Source organism: Platichthys flesus, chromosome 12 (genome assembly GCF_949316205.1).
Source record: "Platichthys flesus chromosome 12, fPlaFle2.1, whole genome shotgun sequence".
Taxonomy (NCBI): domain Eukaryota; kingdom Metazoa; phylum Chordata; class Actinopteri; order Pleuronectiformes; family Pleuronectidae; genus Platichthys; species Platichthys flesus.
This window is the reverse complement of record NC_084956.1, coordinates 11,129,760-11,144,643: the sequence shown is the minus strand read 5'-3', so window position 1 is coordinate 11,144,643 and position 14,884 is coordinate 11,129,760. Positions and strand designations below refer to the sequence as shown.

The 14,884-nt window shown below is 47.0% G+C and overlaps 1 protein-coding gene across 2 annotated transcripts in view; it reads left to right on the top strand.

The window, feature by feature from the left end:
* The window catches only part of slit1a (slit homolog 1a (Drosophila)), an 87,837-nt gene that overhangs the window by 46,597 nt on the left and 26,356 nt on the right, over positions 1-14,884 (top strand). For both annotated transcript variants that reach the window (XM_062401275.1, XM_062401274.1), the window contains exons 5-10: positions 2,426-2,497; positions 3,342-3,413; positions 4,668-4,739; positions 5,537-5,700; positions 10,125-10,272; positions 14,696-14,767. In XM_062401275.1, coding sequence (XP_062257259.1) covers positions 2,426-2,497; positions 3,342-3,413; positions 4,668-4,739; positions 5,537-5,700; positions 10,125-10,272; positions 14,696-14,767 — 600 coding nt within the window. The remainder of the gene's footprint in view (positions 1-2,425; positions 2,498-3,341; positions 3,414-4,667; positions 4,740-5,536; positions 5,701-10,124; positions 10,273-14,695; positions 14,768-14,884) is intronic.

Sequence of the window (14,884 nt, the reverse complement as noted above, 5' to 3'; positions counted from 1 at the left end):
CCAGCCAATCGCGTTACAGCGTGCTAACAGGATTACGGAGGATTTAGTGTGTGGATTCCACCCGAGAGCTTTGATTTTACTACTTACACACATTGCATTGTATTCGTATTGTCAGAGCCTTCTCGCCTCGTCCTGCACTCCAGCCGTCTCTCCGTCTCTTTCTCTCTGTCTCTCTCTCCTTGCTGCCACTGTTGCCTCTGGCTCTCCAACATTCACTGTGCTAGCACGGCAATCTGTTATCTTTTCTTGTTGTAACCCGGGGGCCGAACACACACATCCAGACGCGCGCAGAGGAGACATGCCGCACTCCAGATGTCCAGGGGGAGAAGTCATTAACAGTGTGTCTGCACCACGGCATGCATCGCCGTGTGTTTCAGCTGTGCGTGTGTTGCAGGAAGGTGAGAGGACTAATTAGTCATCAGGTAGAGTGCAGGGCCGGGTAGAGCTAAAGCATTCCGCTCACTCAGAGCAGCCGCCCTGATAAGAGGCACCATTATATTGCCGGGTGCCGGACTGACTCAGCTTTCAACTCTGCTATCAGGCTGTTTTGCCACTAGGAGAACAAAAGAGCTGGAAGCAGCTCAACTGCTCTTTGCTCTGATTCCTGCCAGTGAGTGAGGAGGCCTGAAGCTGGTTTGAAGCTTGATGAGATTCTGCAAAATGTGGCAGAGCAGATCAATTATTATTGTGTAATCGCTTCAATTGCCTGCTAACTGTATTACGGGACTCTGAAGGCGAGTGCAGATGTTTTACAGATTTGCAGAGGGAATGAGTATTTATGCTCTCTTTGAGGACAGGCCAGCGATGTGCGTGCTCGCATTGCGTTACATTTGACTCGAGAATAAAACTATTGTTTTCCCAAGCTGCGACCGTGCTCATTTTATGGTCACGTGACGTTAAATAAACAGCCGTCCTCTAATGGCGTGAGTGTAAAGATGGGGCAAGACCCAACAAGTTAGTCGGTTTGATCCACTCACTGTACACACGCATTCATTTCCCACGAAACACTGGGAACTGTGGGAAGAAAAATGCTATATTTTATTTTGGTAAAAGTTAAGTAGCTGTCTTGGATTTAATATAATAAGGCAACAAAAAAAGCAAACACACAAATTCCATTTTTAATTGTGGTGTATTTTGCCGCGGCCTACAGAGCGCTTTTAATTTCTGCTGCACCATAAAGGCACAACCACCCATTCATTAGACAGATTGCACAACACAACCGCTTGTGGTGGGTTTCTGCTCCCATCTTTTGTATCCCACCGAAACAATGTGCAATATTCATGCCAAGGACGGACCATTGGGTATACTGTGCGAGCTTGATGTGTTGTGGCAGTCATGGGAGATTGTTTTAACATCACCCCCTGGAGTTTTATAAGTGGGGGATACTCGTTGAGTGCATTGTGGGATTGTGTGCTGTGGTGTACATGAATATTAAAAAAGTAATAATCATCAGGACCCTTAAAAAAAAACTCTTGTGTAGTTTTACAGTTGCTGGTTTGAACTTTGGCCTCTCTGTGGGCGACCATGAGCACTTTGTTTACGTCCGTCTGTGCTGTGGGAGCCCTCCGTGTGTATGTTTGTGTGTTTCAAGGCAGGAGCCTTAATAGCGCCTTACAGTTTCTCTGTGTGTGTGTGTGTGTGTGTGTGTGTGTGTGTGTAGAGGAGCCACAGAGCCGTTCACAGTGAGGTTAGCTCACCATTTAAATGGCAGACAAAAGACTCCGCTAATTAGAACTATGGCTACTTGTGTTTCTCTCATTCTCCGTCCCCCCTAACCCTCCCCTCCCCTCCGTCACTCTCTTGCTTTCCAAACATATGCACTTTGCAAAAGCCTTATTTGTACCCTCCCAAGTGCTGGACACACACATGCACACACACATAGAAACACACACACACAGAGCCCAAAGATAAAGTTCTTTGTGCAACCGCGTCCTAATGAAGCCGCCCCACAGGATCGGTGAGGACCCCTCGCTGGTCGCTGCCCTGCTGCCTGCTTGTTGGGTCTGTGCGCAGGCAGCGAGTTGGTCACCTCACACCGCAGTGTGGTCAAGGCACAGAGAACAAATTATAGCATGAGTGAACACTGGATAACTCGCAGCCACTGTAAAATAACCACTCCATTGTGAGCGGCCCTCCCCATGCTGTAACACCTAAGGGCTTTGGTGCACATTAGAGAGGGAAACAAACTGCCCTCAGCTTTCTGTTCTACACCGATGACTGTGGTAACAAGGAGGTGACTGAACAGAGTGGGAGCAGCTCTGGTTGAAAAAAACTGCTTTAACTCTGAAAGGCGGCCTTCATGCAGGAAGTTGATCGAATGTGTTTGTACCGATTCCAAACAAATCCAAACAACCAAACCTGCACATTGACTCACGTTGTCAAGTGTAAGTTATGTGTAACTCATGTCTGCTTATTGTCTCCACAGAGATCTGAGTGAGAACTTCATCCAGTCCATCCCCAGAAAAGCCTTCAGAGGAGCCACAGACATCAAAAACCTGTGAGTACCTCGGCCTCTTCTGCAGGAACACATTTACTTAGAGGTCATTACCAAATCAAAAGTTTCCAGAGCCCATTATGATATCTACAGATGTCTCTTTTTTGGGCTCTGTCATGAAAAGCTAAAGATACAGATCAGTGATAATTAAAGGGATAGTTCACCCAAAAATGAAAATTCACTTATTATCTACTCACCACTATGCTGATAGAGGGGTGGGTGCAGTTTTAGTAGATTTGGCTGCAGTGGTGTTTACCCCTGAAAATCCAAAATTGTTTTCAAACACTTCACCCACCCCTCCATCGGCATAGTGGTAAGTAGATAATGAGTGAATTTTCATTTTTGGGTGAACTATCCCTTTAAAGCAAATGACACTTAGCTCCTCTTGATTCACAACTCGCTCTGATTAATTCCAGCATGTTCACAGTGTTTTTTCTGTATGGGTTAACAGCCCTCTGTACTCGTGTTTGTGTATGCATGTTCAGTGGATTGTATATCACTCTGATGGAGTAGACTACCTAGCTCGCTCTCACACGCAGCTCCCCAAAGACGTCTCGTAGCAACTGTGATTTACAGAGTGTATGCACATTCACACGCACTCACAGATTTACGTTGTGTATCAATGCAGATAAACAACCGGTAAAGTCGCCTTGCGCTGCTCTTGGGGTTACATGAGCTGCGGTGACTAAACCAGTATCGATTTACCATGGTCCATCAGTGTACCACTCACAGTATCGATGATTACAACTACTCCACGGGGAGACTGAAAGATTGTGCGTGTGTGTCTTGTGTAACAAAGCCTCTCTCTCTCTCTCTCTCTCTCTCTCTCCCTCCGTGTGCTCTGCAGTCAGCTGGACAAAAACCACATCGGCTGCATCGAGGATGGAGCCTTCAGAGCTCTGAGGGGCCTGGAAGTGCTGTAAGTATCTGAAGTGATGGTATTTCACCAAGCCCCACCCTGTACCATTCCATTCAAGTTTGATGAAGAAACGAGATAAGTGAAGACTTTGTTTTGTCCTGCCAATAACCACAACTAATATATACACATAGCACAGGCCTTTAATTAGTATGGCCTCGGTTAGGATGCCAAAATACCCCCAGTGGGCCTCGTGAGGGGGCCTGCATCACGGAGGCCAAGCTCCATTAACTCATTGTTCCACGCGTTTGACAGACGCGTTCCCCCCCCATCACATTAACACCCCACCTACCCGCCCCACCACCCCCCTCTGCACCCCATCCAGCCCTGGGCGGGGGCCATCTGACAAGGGAGCTCCAACCATCTTGGAGCTAAAAAATCCCATTCATGTGAGCGTGCCACCCTGGACGTCCACGCTGTGCAGCTCTTAAAACGTTTAATTAATCATCCCTTGTCAAAACTCATAATCACAGGCTTCTGTTGGAACGCTCCACCTGAAACAATGTGGACGCACAGAGACAAAGGCACTTTGACAGCCTTGTTGTTTTGACGCGGAAAGACGGAGCTGTGCATGTGTGTCTGTGGTGGGATTTCTTTTGAGGGGGTGGGAAGACCACAAAAAAATGCCATTAAAGGCTGCTTTCATGGCATGGATGGATTGCACATGTAGTGATAGGGTTGTCATATAGGTGAAAGAGGCAGAGGTGGGGGGGGGGCGTGTTGCAGCGTCTGTATGCATAGGTTTTATGGGGGAGGAGGACAGGTTGTGTTAAAAGGGGGAGCAGGTTGAAAAATGGTAAAGGGTTATTAGGCTGATTGAAATGACCTGATTCTCTCTCTGCAGCTGATGCTCAGGGTTCGAGAGAAGTGCGTCCGTGTGTGTGTGTTTGTGTGTGTGTGTATGTGTATGTGTGTGTGTATGTGTGTGCGTGTGTGTGTTGTACATCTCTCGGACTACAAGTCTGTTGTGATCGTGCGTGTATGTGCATGCGCGTGTGTATATTTGCATGCATGACTGTACATATGCGTGGGAGGTGCGAGGGCTTCCCATCTGTGTGGAATGAGGTGTTATTCCCAGTGGGACACCACATAGAGAGATGGAGAGGGAAGGGAGGGGGGGGGGATGGATTTATAAAGATGGAACGGAAAAGGCATCAAAACTCTTTTAGAAGTATAAATTTGAAAACCGCATTTCCAACCCCCCATGCTGACAACGTGTTGACATGTTTGGTAATTTCAGTTTTTTCTAATTTACAGAACGCTGAACAACAACAACATCAGCAGCATCCCAGTCTCCAGCTTCAACCACATGCCCAAGCTCCGAACCTTGTAAGTCACACCTGGGCCACTACGACAATTCACTACCCCTCTTGAGATTTACTGTAAGGTAAAACTTTATTGCAAAGAAGAGACAATGCAGCAGTCACACATGTTGGAATGGGAGTATATAGGTTTCTATCATTCCAGGCATTGCTGGGAGGCGGCCATTACAGCACCACAGAGGGGTCTGTAGCATTGCCAAGGGCCATTATCTCCCCCATCTAAAGCACACACAACAACAACTTGCCCAGATAGACACAAATAGCCCCAGCAGCCTATTGTGTATTGTGCCTCGTATGTGATTACTAAATCTGAAATTACGTACAAATTAAAACAATTATCCGAGCTGAAATGCCCAGGGCCGTGACTCCACTGTTCTTGTGGTGACTCTTTGGGCTTCCTCGCTCCCCGTAGGGTTGCATTATATAGCCTCTCTGTGTGTACACACATATGTGTCTGTGCACATGGGTTTGCAAGTTAGCATATGTGCTCCAGAGGTCCACCGCACCACAGCAAGAGTTATTCTGGACAGACACAGCATTCCTGGAATTCTGTGTTTGGAGTGCTGGGTTTAGAAAAGTCCTCTTTAGCGTTCCTTCTTTTTAGAATGTGCCATTTACAATCATCCATGAAGTGTATTATTTAGTGTGTGTCCCCACAGGGATGTGATGCGATGAGAGGAAAGAATACATGCTGTTTACCCTATTTTCAGTTGGAGATATTTTAGATAGCAAAGAGGCAAAGGAGGTGAAGATCTGTTAATGCATCCATGTTCATTCATTTTATACTTTCTGCTTTTTTAACAGCCGTCTCCACTCCAACAATCTCAACTGTGACTGTCATCTGGCCTGGTTGGCCCAGTGGCTCAGACAGAGGCCAACAATTGGTCTATTCACCCAGTGCACCACCCCTCCTGAGCTCAGAGGACTCAATGTTGCAGAGGTGCAGAAACACGAATTCAGCTGCTCAGGTAAGACTTGTTGAGTTACATGAAATCTGCTTTCAGACGTGCACTGGACTCAGTTTCTACGGACTTTATCCACCTGGCATTCTAGAAAAAAGTCAGTAGAAATCCAGGAGAAGTCGATGTTTGAACACAGCATGGGGTTCCCCCGCTGGATTCACTGCGAGCGAGTTGTTGCTGTCGTGAACTTGTCCTGTAGAGAACCTCCCGCTGCATAGTGAATGTGTGAAAGGCAAACACTGAGTAAACTCTGTCGCTAATTCTTCAGATTTTACCCGTAGGTCATGTCTGAAAACATGTTTATTATTATTCAAGTCATTAACATGCACAGAGGAAAGGGAACCCTTCTTTCCAGCATCTCAAAAAGAGAAACTTTTTTAAAACAGATGGTTACTTTGATCAGATCATTCGATCATTCATGCCAAAACCTCCTCGCTCTTGCTCGTAAATATTCTCCTCCCTACACTCACCCATTGTTATTGTCTCAGTGTCTTCACCTGGCAGCCACCTGACCGCTCCTCATGCCGCCGGGCAGCCCCCTGGCTCTCTCCTCCTGCCCTTTCATGTGTCTCCAGCTTTCAGGAGCTGGCAGCAGTGCCAGGGAAATATGCCTGACATGTATAAAACCCACAGCTGGCGCAGAGGCGGCCCCCGCTGACAGTAGTACCCCGCTCCTCAGTTGTCATTATTCATGACCTCTCACCTCCTCGCACATGGATCATTGTGGCTTTGAACTTGCAGCGTCTGAGGGAGAGAGCATGTGCATGTGGGCGTGCACCGGGGTTATCATATCAGGACAATGGAAAAACAGCATGAGAACCTTCACTCCCCACAAGGCCATCTCATTCTCAACACCAGCTGCGGGGAGCGAGTCTGTCTATGTGTGTGTGTGTGTGTGTGTGTAGGTGTGTGTGTGTGTGTGTGCGTGTGTGTGTGTGTGTTTGTGTGCGTGTGTGTGGGTGTGGGTGTATGTCCCTCTCTCTCCATGGGTTGTGATTTTTACGCAGCCATACGGCGTGACAGCACAGATCATTAACTATTCATCGCCCAGGGAAAGAGACTCAAGGCGTGGGAGTGTAATGATACGGAAGGGGAGCGGGGGGAGTCGGGGAGACTTTGGGGTCCGGTTGGTTGAAGACACAGAAAGTTGAGGATTAGCATGACTGGCAGCTGCAGATTATGAAACGTGCTGATATCACGTTTCTTCTTGTACGAACTGGTTTTGTGTTTTTTTTTTAAGAAAGCTGTGAGTAGATCACTGATTGGTTCTCTGCGAGTCTCAATAGCGAATGATCATTTACGACTTATCGGTCAAAACAAACAGGATGGACACAAAAACTATGTATTTCTCTGCCTCTCTGTGTGTCATGCATTCATGCATTCACACACAAACACATATTCCCAGTTTCTCCTTGAGTGGATGAGTGACCAGAGGTTGAACTCCCAGTGAAGGACTCATTAGCAACTGGCTCACTGGCACATACACATAAAAACACACACAAACACGCACACACGCTTTTTTTGTTTTTGTGTTTCCAGTGTTCAGCACAGTGTGTTTTTTTTTCTGCGCGTTAACTAGTTTGTGTTGCGACCAGGCCAGGCCACCTGCGGGGGATTTGGGGCGGGGTGGCGCTGTGTCGGAGGAGCAGAGAGGAGGGAGCGGAGAGGCGTTTTGTTGTGAAATCCAGGAGAGGGAGAAACGGGGTACAGCGAGTTATTAGTTTTTGCAAAATGTGATAAAATGCTGCAGCACTCCCGGCATCACGACTCACTGACTCTCAGTATTCGGCCGGAATATTGGCCATTTTTGTCAGTAACGAGCAGAGCAACACGTTTACTGCTTCACTTTGAAGCTTAATATCACATTTTCCCAGGCAGTCATTTCTCATCGTCAACCCAGAGTTCGATATTAAAAAGAAGCTAGGAATTTTTAAAAATTGATTTAAAAAAAATTAAATAAAAACTAAATCTGGTTTAAAAATTGATTTAAGAATTATAGTTTTCAGAGTAAACACTTCTTGGTTTAATTTGAATTAGGTAAACAGACTCCGGTGCATGACCACCAGCTCATTTGAGTTTTCTCTCCGTTTCCATCTTCACTTTCAAAGACCCCGAAGCAGTTTGAGCTTCTCTCAGAAAATCGTCTTATTTATTTTATGCGAACAGAGGAAAACAAGATTTTTCACTGTGAGGATTTTGTGTCTGTATCCATTAGCTCCTTTTGAGAACATCAGGAAAATATGAGGGTTAAACATAAATACCTCTACCATTTTCAATCGTAATTATTCATAATCCTCTGACTGGAGTTTAGATTAGAGCGACTTAAGTTTGTCGGAGCGGCTCCTGCAGTGATTCTACCAAGCAAAACATTTCCATGTACACGCCCCCTGATCATTCACATGCTGCTTGCACTAATTTAGGGTTACAGAAGAGAGAATTAATGACTCTTGCAGTGAATTACTGCTCCCAAGGAAAAATAAATGAAATAAAAATATTATGTTTGAAATGGGCAATGAGCAATAAAGTAATAAAGTGCTTAAGGGGTGGAATAAAATACAACTTGTGCTGTGGGAAACAGGGAAGAAATGACTGTGAAAAGAAAGAAAGGGGGGAGAGAAGAGAGGGAGAAGCTTGCTGTTGTGCTAGAAGGTAATTTAAGGGAAGGGACAAATGGAAAAAAGGAGAATGATAACATTTTGAAATGATGAGAAAAAAAAGGGAGAGTGAGGTTAAATGTAAAGGTGTATTAGGACGGGAGGTAATGGGCCGCAGTGGCAGGGATATGGACGTGGGGAGGCTGAAAATAGAGAGAGAGAGAGAACAGAAAGAGCAGCTGTAGGAGGAGAGAGAAGAAAGCAAATAAAACAAGGGAAATGGGACGGGAATAGAGTGGCAGCGACGGCGGAGGGGGAACGATCTAATGGGGGAAACAGCACTAAGACAGAACGTGGGACGAGCGCACATCAAACAGCCTCACCTCAAGTATACCTGTCAGAGAGCTGTCATTGTTAAGGCCGCTCCAGCTGTGCTGTGCACTCTCCCTGATCCCAGACCTGTCAAATGTGCCATGTTAGATCAGAGGGGACTTCTTCTCTGCCCTACACCTGATCCCAGATGTGTCAAACCTCATGCCTTACCAGATCACAGGGCCTCAGATCACGCAGGTTGAGCGACTGCGCACTCTTGATGCTATTTGTTGTGTTTACCTGCTTCCCAGTTCCGTCAGAGCGTCCCCTCCCTTCAGTTAACCGTTCAGCCACGGACATGAAACCTGACCTCAAACATTGTCAATAGCTAAATGGTCCGACGGCTGAGGCCGCTGACCTCATGGTAAAGTTTGGGTGTTTTGGCAGCGATCTTAACTCCCTGTTTAAGGGAGTGGAGTTGTGAGCACCGTGATTTCCTGACTTTCACCATCACTCACTCTGTCTTCCTCTCACCGACTCTACACCCCCCACCCCTTTTCTCTCTCTCTCTCTCTCGCGCCAGTATTTTCCACACAAGCTGAGCAATAGATAGATAGGAAGGTAATCAAATATTCATGGTTTGAAACTTGGATTAGTAATGCTGTGTAAATGAGGCCATTTAAAAGTCTGTTTTATTCATTCTATCTGGGTTAGACACACATCTTTAACACACACACACACACACACACACACACACACACACGCGCGAGCACACAACACACGTACCAAACACGGCGTACCGGCAGCGCGAGCGCCCGCTCTTCACCACATCGCTGACAGTGCCGCAGCTATTTGAACAGGTGTCTAGAGACAGTGTGATGGGTTGCGCGCTCTGTATGCAAATTGAAAAGTTGAAAATGTTTTAAAACAAATGGAAGTGAAGAGGTGGGGGGGTTGTAAAGCTGAATGTGCAGAATGGCATCAATTCCGCCCAGGGAACGCAGACTCAGGAGGAAAATTTGCAGCGAGATCAATGGATGTTATTGGGAGGCCATCAATCGCCTCCATCCCCCCACCCCACCCCCCACCCCCCACATCTCTATTGTTCACGTCTTTCTCCTCCTCTCCGTGGCACTCCTTTAATAGATAACCTACTTTCTTGCCCATTCATTCTCAAGGATGTACGGCTTTACAATAAAGTCAAGAGAAGGATGTTTCATTTCTTTCTCTCAATGTCAAAACATCTCGGGGAACGAGTGTTCATTTGCCATTCGCTTTACAAAGCAAGCACAAAGGGCCGGTGACACGGTTCGAGCTCCACTTGAGCGAAAGAGCTGCTCCGCGTCCCCGCGCAAATCCTCGGGCAAACAATCTCTCCCTGTAATCCAGCTGAAAGTCATGCTGCTAAGATTTAAAAACCAGCCCGATCCACCTGTAGGAGCTGCACATTCCTCTCCTCTCGTCTAATGTTCCTCCTCGTTCACCTCTCACGCAGTTTCTTCTCTCTCCCTCTTTTCTCACCAGGTCACCAGGAGTCTTCCAGCCTGCAGCCGTGCAGCACGGGCGGAGGCTCCTGCCCCGCCATGTGTACCTGCAGCAACAACATCGTGGACTGTCGAGGGAAAGGTCTCACCGCCATCCCGGCCAACCTGCCCGACACCATGGCAGAGATGTAAGCATGCACAGAACATTTAAGTCAATTAAGGTCAATGAAATATGTTTAAGAGGCCCAAATTTAGCACATACAGATGCACTATCCTCTTTGTCCCAATTATGTATAGATTTAAATAACTCTAAACCTTATGTGGTTATTCCATGAACAGTTTCATGTTTCTTTTTGAATAGACTACTTGGCATGTTTGAGAACAGAAGCAACTTAACCCTTTATAAATATACCATATTTTTATTTACCATTATAAGTATCAAAACAGGATTACACTATTAATTGTTAAAGCTTTGTCATTATCTTATGGCATCTGAACACACATAAATCCCTTGCCCCAAGAGGATAATGTGTTATTACACATTTTTATAAATCAAATTTTTATTTAGTTTATTAAATTTGCAGATAAAACTAAATCTGTATTTATTGCTATCCATCATGCACACCTCAGAGTAGTGTTTTTGGTTATATTAATGCATGAGATTACTTACCATTACCATAAGATGTGATACGTGATTCATATTTAGGACATGTATATATTTTACACACAAGTGCTGATTGAGCAGCAGAACAGGACACAGGAGGCTTTCGGAGAATCACAGGCACATCCTCGGCAGCGTTGTCCTTTGAAGCCTGGCTCCGCAGGGCACTTGTTTGAGTTAAAGATGTGTATATGAATTTCCATTTGAATCTGTCGGTGTGTACTCACGCAGGGGTTTAACAAGGCTGAGGGAACTTAAACATGGACGTTATATGCCGTTCCAGCCTGCTCCCCTCACCATGCATCACCTGGCAGCGGGATCATCCATTTGCTGTTCACTGAGGGAGACGTGCAGACATTAAAACTCAGACGGCAGGCTCTCACCGGCTCAGATGGCTGTGAACTGCGTGCGAGTGCCTTGCCATCATCCCTCCCTCGCTTTATCAGTCCCGTAACATCTGTCTGGGCCTTAACTGTTTACGGCCCACATGCTATCAGCGCTCTGCGATTCATGGGAATGCACAGCAGGACTTTTCAGGGTGGTTCTTCTTACACTCTTTATCAGTGGCTTAATGCCCCCTGGCAGGAGTCCGCATGAGACGGCACAGTAACTTCTCGATTTACGCAGGGTGAGGAAAGGGGGGGGGGGGGGGGTGGAGGGAGAGAGCCAGCGGTCGTGTTGCATGATCTTTGGAGGAGCATGTGTGTGCTTAGGAGGACACAGCAAGTTTCTAGGTCTCCTCCTCCCTATGGGGTCTGTTTATAAATACCCAGCTAGCATGGAAGTCACAGATCCCATGTTCCCCCAACAACCCTGACCTATTTCTCCTGGAGCTCAGTTTCCAAATTTGGACTGGCAGTTCACACTTCTGTGTGTTCTTGTCTTATTGTATGACCACCCACGATATATTGAGACTTTTAAAATCATTTTAAAAGTTCTCACACATCCCGTGTATCGATATGTGAATAGTTCAGTCTCAGATTTTGGCATGTTTCATGATTTGTAGACCTCCGCCTGTAATGTTCCACAAGTGGAGCGTCTCATTGGGGACTGGTGTGATCTATGATCCCCATAAGTTGCCAGCAGCACTGATGGGAGAACAGGGAGACAGCTGAACGATGGCTCTACTAAGAACAGGTTTTATAGACATTAGATTCTCGCTGCACAGCAGATGAGTAAAGACATTTTAAAAGTCTCCCTGCCCTTCATGTGTAATTGGTACTTAACCGCGTCCTGCTAATAAACTCTGCTATGCCCTGATTCATGTTTTACAAGACCGGGGTGAAACTCTGTCCTGCCCATCGGGGCCGTATCGAGCAGGTTATTTTCACACAGCGCTCTTCCTCACTCCTTCTCCTCTCTGGATTTTTTTACTCTCCTCCACTTCTCTCCCTCGGCTTGCCAAATCACCACAGGCAGGTTGGAGGACGAAGATCAGGCAAAAGAATAAATACAGGGGGGGGGGGGGGGGGGGGGGGGGGGGTGGAGTCGACTCAGTAATTTGGTGCAGCAGGTTTGATCTGTGCTTGAAGTTCATTATAAAATCAGTTTCAATTACAGCAAGGCGGGCTGCTGGGTATCAAGGCCAGCCTAATGCCTTCTTAATGAGGCACTCGGAAACTCACATACACACACAAACACACACATGCTGCTCTCATTATGTACAAATAGGAGAATTGCAAACTCCCTGCCTTGCTTTCTCCCCCTAATGAATGCCAGCGTTGTGTTTTTGGCTGTGAGGATGTGAGCCGGTTTATGTACTCCTCTCTTGCGAGACCAGGCCCAGTTGGCCTAAACACCACCACAACAGATTACTATGCACCGTAGTCTCTGTCTGCAGTGACTGAAGTCTGCCATAAAAAAAAAAACTCCCCCCTCCGCCTTTCATTCGCAGGCTGAGGTCCTGCCATCCATTTCTGACACACGCACTGACTGGGTGAATACCCAAAGGCATAATGTGTTTCCCCTTAATGAAAACCATGCTTAGACCCTAATGAAAAGGATGAACAGCATTGATTGGGCGGACACCAGCTCGCAGACTCACAAAGACAGACATACATACAAATGTTCAGTCTGATAAATTGGATTGGAACCATTGATTTTCCTCCTCTGCAAATCGGACAGACGGCTCCTTTGTTGATTGGAGGGATTAAGTTGCTTGCACAAATCGAAGTGCGACGAGCGACAACGTGAGGCCTTAAAAGTTGTCACCCAGCAGTGTGTTTGTGTGTGTGTGTGTGTGTGTGTGTCTGTGTGCGGGTTTGTGCCCTCGCCTGCCCCAGAGGGTTTTGCTATATGCTGACACACACTGGACAAACCACAGCACGTACGCGGCCGTCACTGACACTGCACACACATGAGAGCAGCATGTAAAGTGCCAGACTGGTTCGGGCCAGTCAGACAGACGGGCTGATGAGAGAGGGCGCTAAAGCCACTTGGCCCAACACTCTGCCGCATGGTGAGGGCAGAGGGACCACAGCGTTGTCGCTCTGCTGTAAATCCACGGACACATTGGGACCGGCAGGCGAAAAACAGACGGAGAGAGCGTGGCCACCGCAGGAATCTGTGGTCTGGAATCACTGCTATCCTAAGAATGCCAATTACTCTCCTCCATATCGCTGCATAAACGGAGGCCACTCCTCTGAAGGACAAGGATACCTGATTGAAAAATTTGGAAACTCAAAACCGTTAAATGGCTGTGGTTAATGTCTAACAAAACATTTACCCCCCATGAATAGACATAAACACAGCGATAGCCTGAGGCCCGGGAGGCACGCGATAAATCTGAAACGTCTCGAACAGAATAATTAAATCAAGTGGAAATGGTCCCGAGCCAAGAAATCACACACTTAAGAGGCGGAGAGTTAAATCTATCAACAGCGTTTGGTTTGCCAAGGGGTTTTGCAGATTTGAAAACATTTCACATTTTTCCTGCGGTGGCAAAATGATGGTCTTTAGATTCCGTCGCTCCTCGCACATGCATGCAGGGCCGCGTCCTCCTGGTCCGCCGCCAGCTCCTCTGCTGGGAGGCAGCACGGTGGGACCGGCAGACAGGCCCACAGCTGGCTCCCGCCGGGGCCCTGCTAAGCCTTGTTAAGGACGGTTTTAAAAGCTGTGAACTGACCTGCAGATAAACAGCCCCCTGTCAGCCACACCAGGGAATTGTTCCGGGACCGAGCTGGGACATAAGTAGCAGCCGGCCTGAGAACACAGACATGCATGCCCACACTAATGGGGTTTGGTGATGTCTGTTTCCCTGGGCCCATCTGAGACTGATTAGACTTTGTGACTGTTCTGTATTAAATGGCCGAGTGCAATGCTCGTCTATATATTCATTTGGTTCTCTGGCAGTTTTTTTATGGCGAGATTTTGTCGAACCTTGTTCTTGTCAACTCTGCGTCAGCGGCTCTTGAGCTCACAGGGGGAAAATAAAGTGTAAACCAAGTAAAGTCATATTTCACCACCCTGCACTGGTTTCACCGAACACTCTGCAGACAACCCACAGGATGAAGACAAATTTCACTGGAACCAGTCAGATCATTATTGATTTCAGGATGTCATGTGAGAACGTAAGTGCTGGAAACTGTAAATGTTATAACAAGAAGAAATATGACTTTTAAGTTGAAGGCCTCAACACCCTTGTACAAACCAAGACAGAGCCCCCCCCCCCCCCACCCCCCCCCCCCTGTCTTTTTCCACAGCACTTTAGTATTCAGATTGTTTATTGGTTCTGAGGATGTTATGACTCCGACATGCCTGGACCTATTACAGCTGGGGAATAGATCTCCCTAATATAATCAGGCCAATCACCGAGGGTCAGAGGTTATGGGGGGGGATTACTCAGCACTGTTGCCATGGAGAGGTCTATTGTTTGGTTAACTGATGGTATCTCCTCTTCTTCTCCTCTCCTTCTCCTCTCCTTCTCCTCTCCCCTGTCGTCTCTTCTCCAGACGTCTGGAGCAGAATGGGATTAAGTCTGTTCCTCCCGGAGCCTTCTCGCCCTACAAGAAACTGCGTAGGATGTAAGTACAGCGGTACACCCACCTCAGGGCTAAATAATACAGATGAGAACACGAAGTTGAGGGCTGAAAAAAGAAACGCCAATTGGCAGTCCTCTCATTCCGCTGCTTAGGAGCATG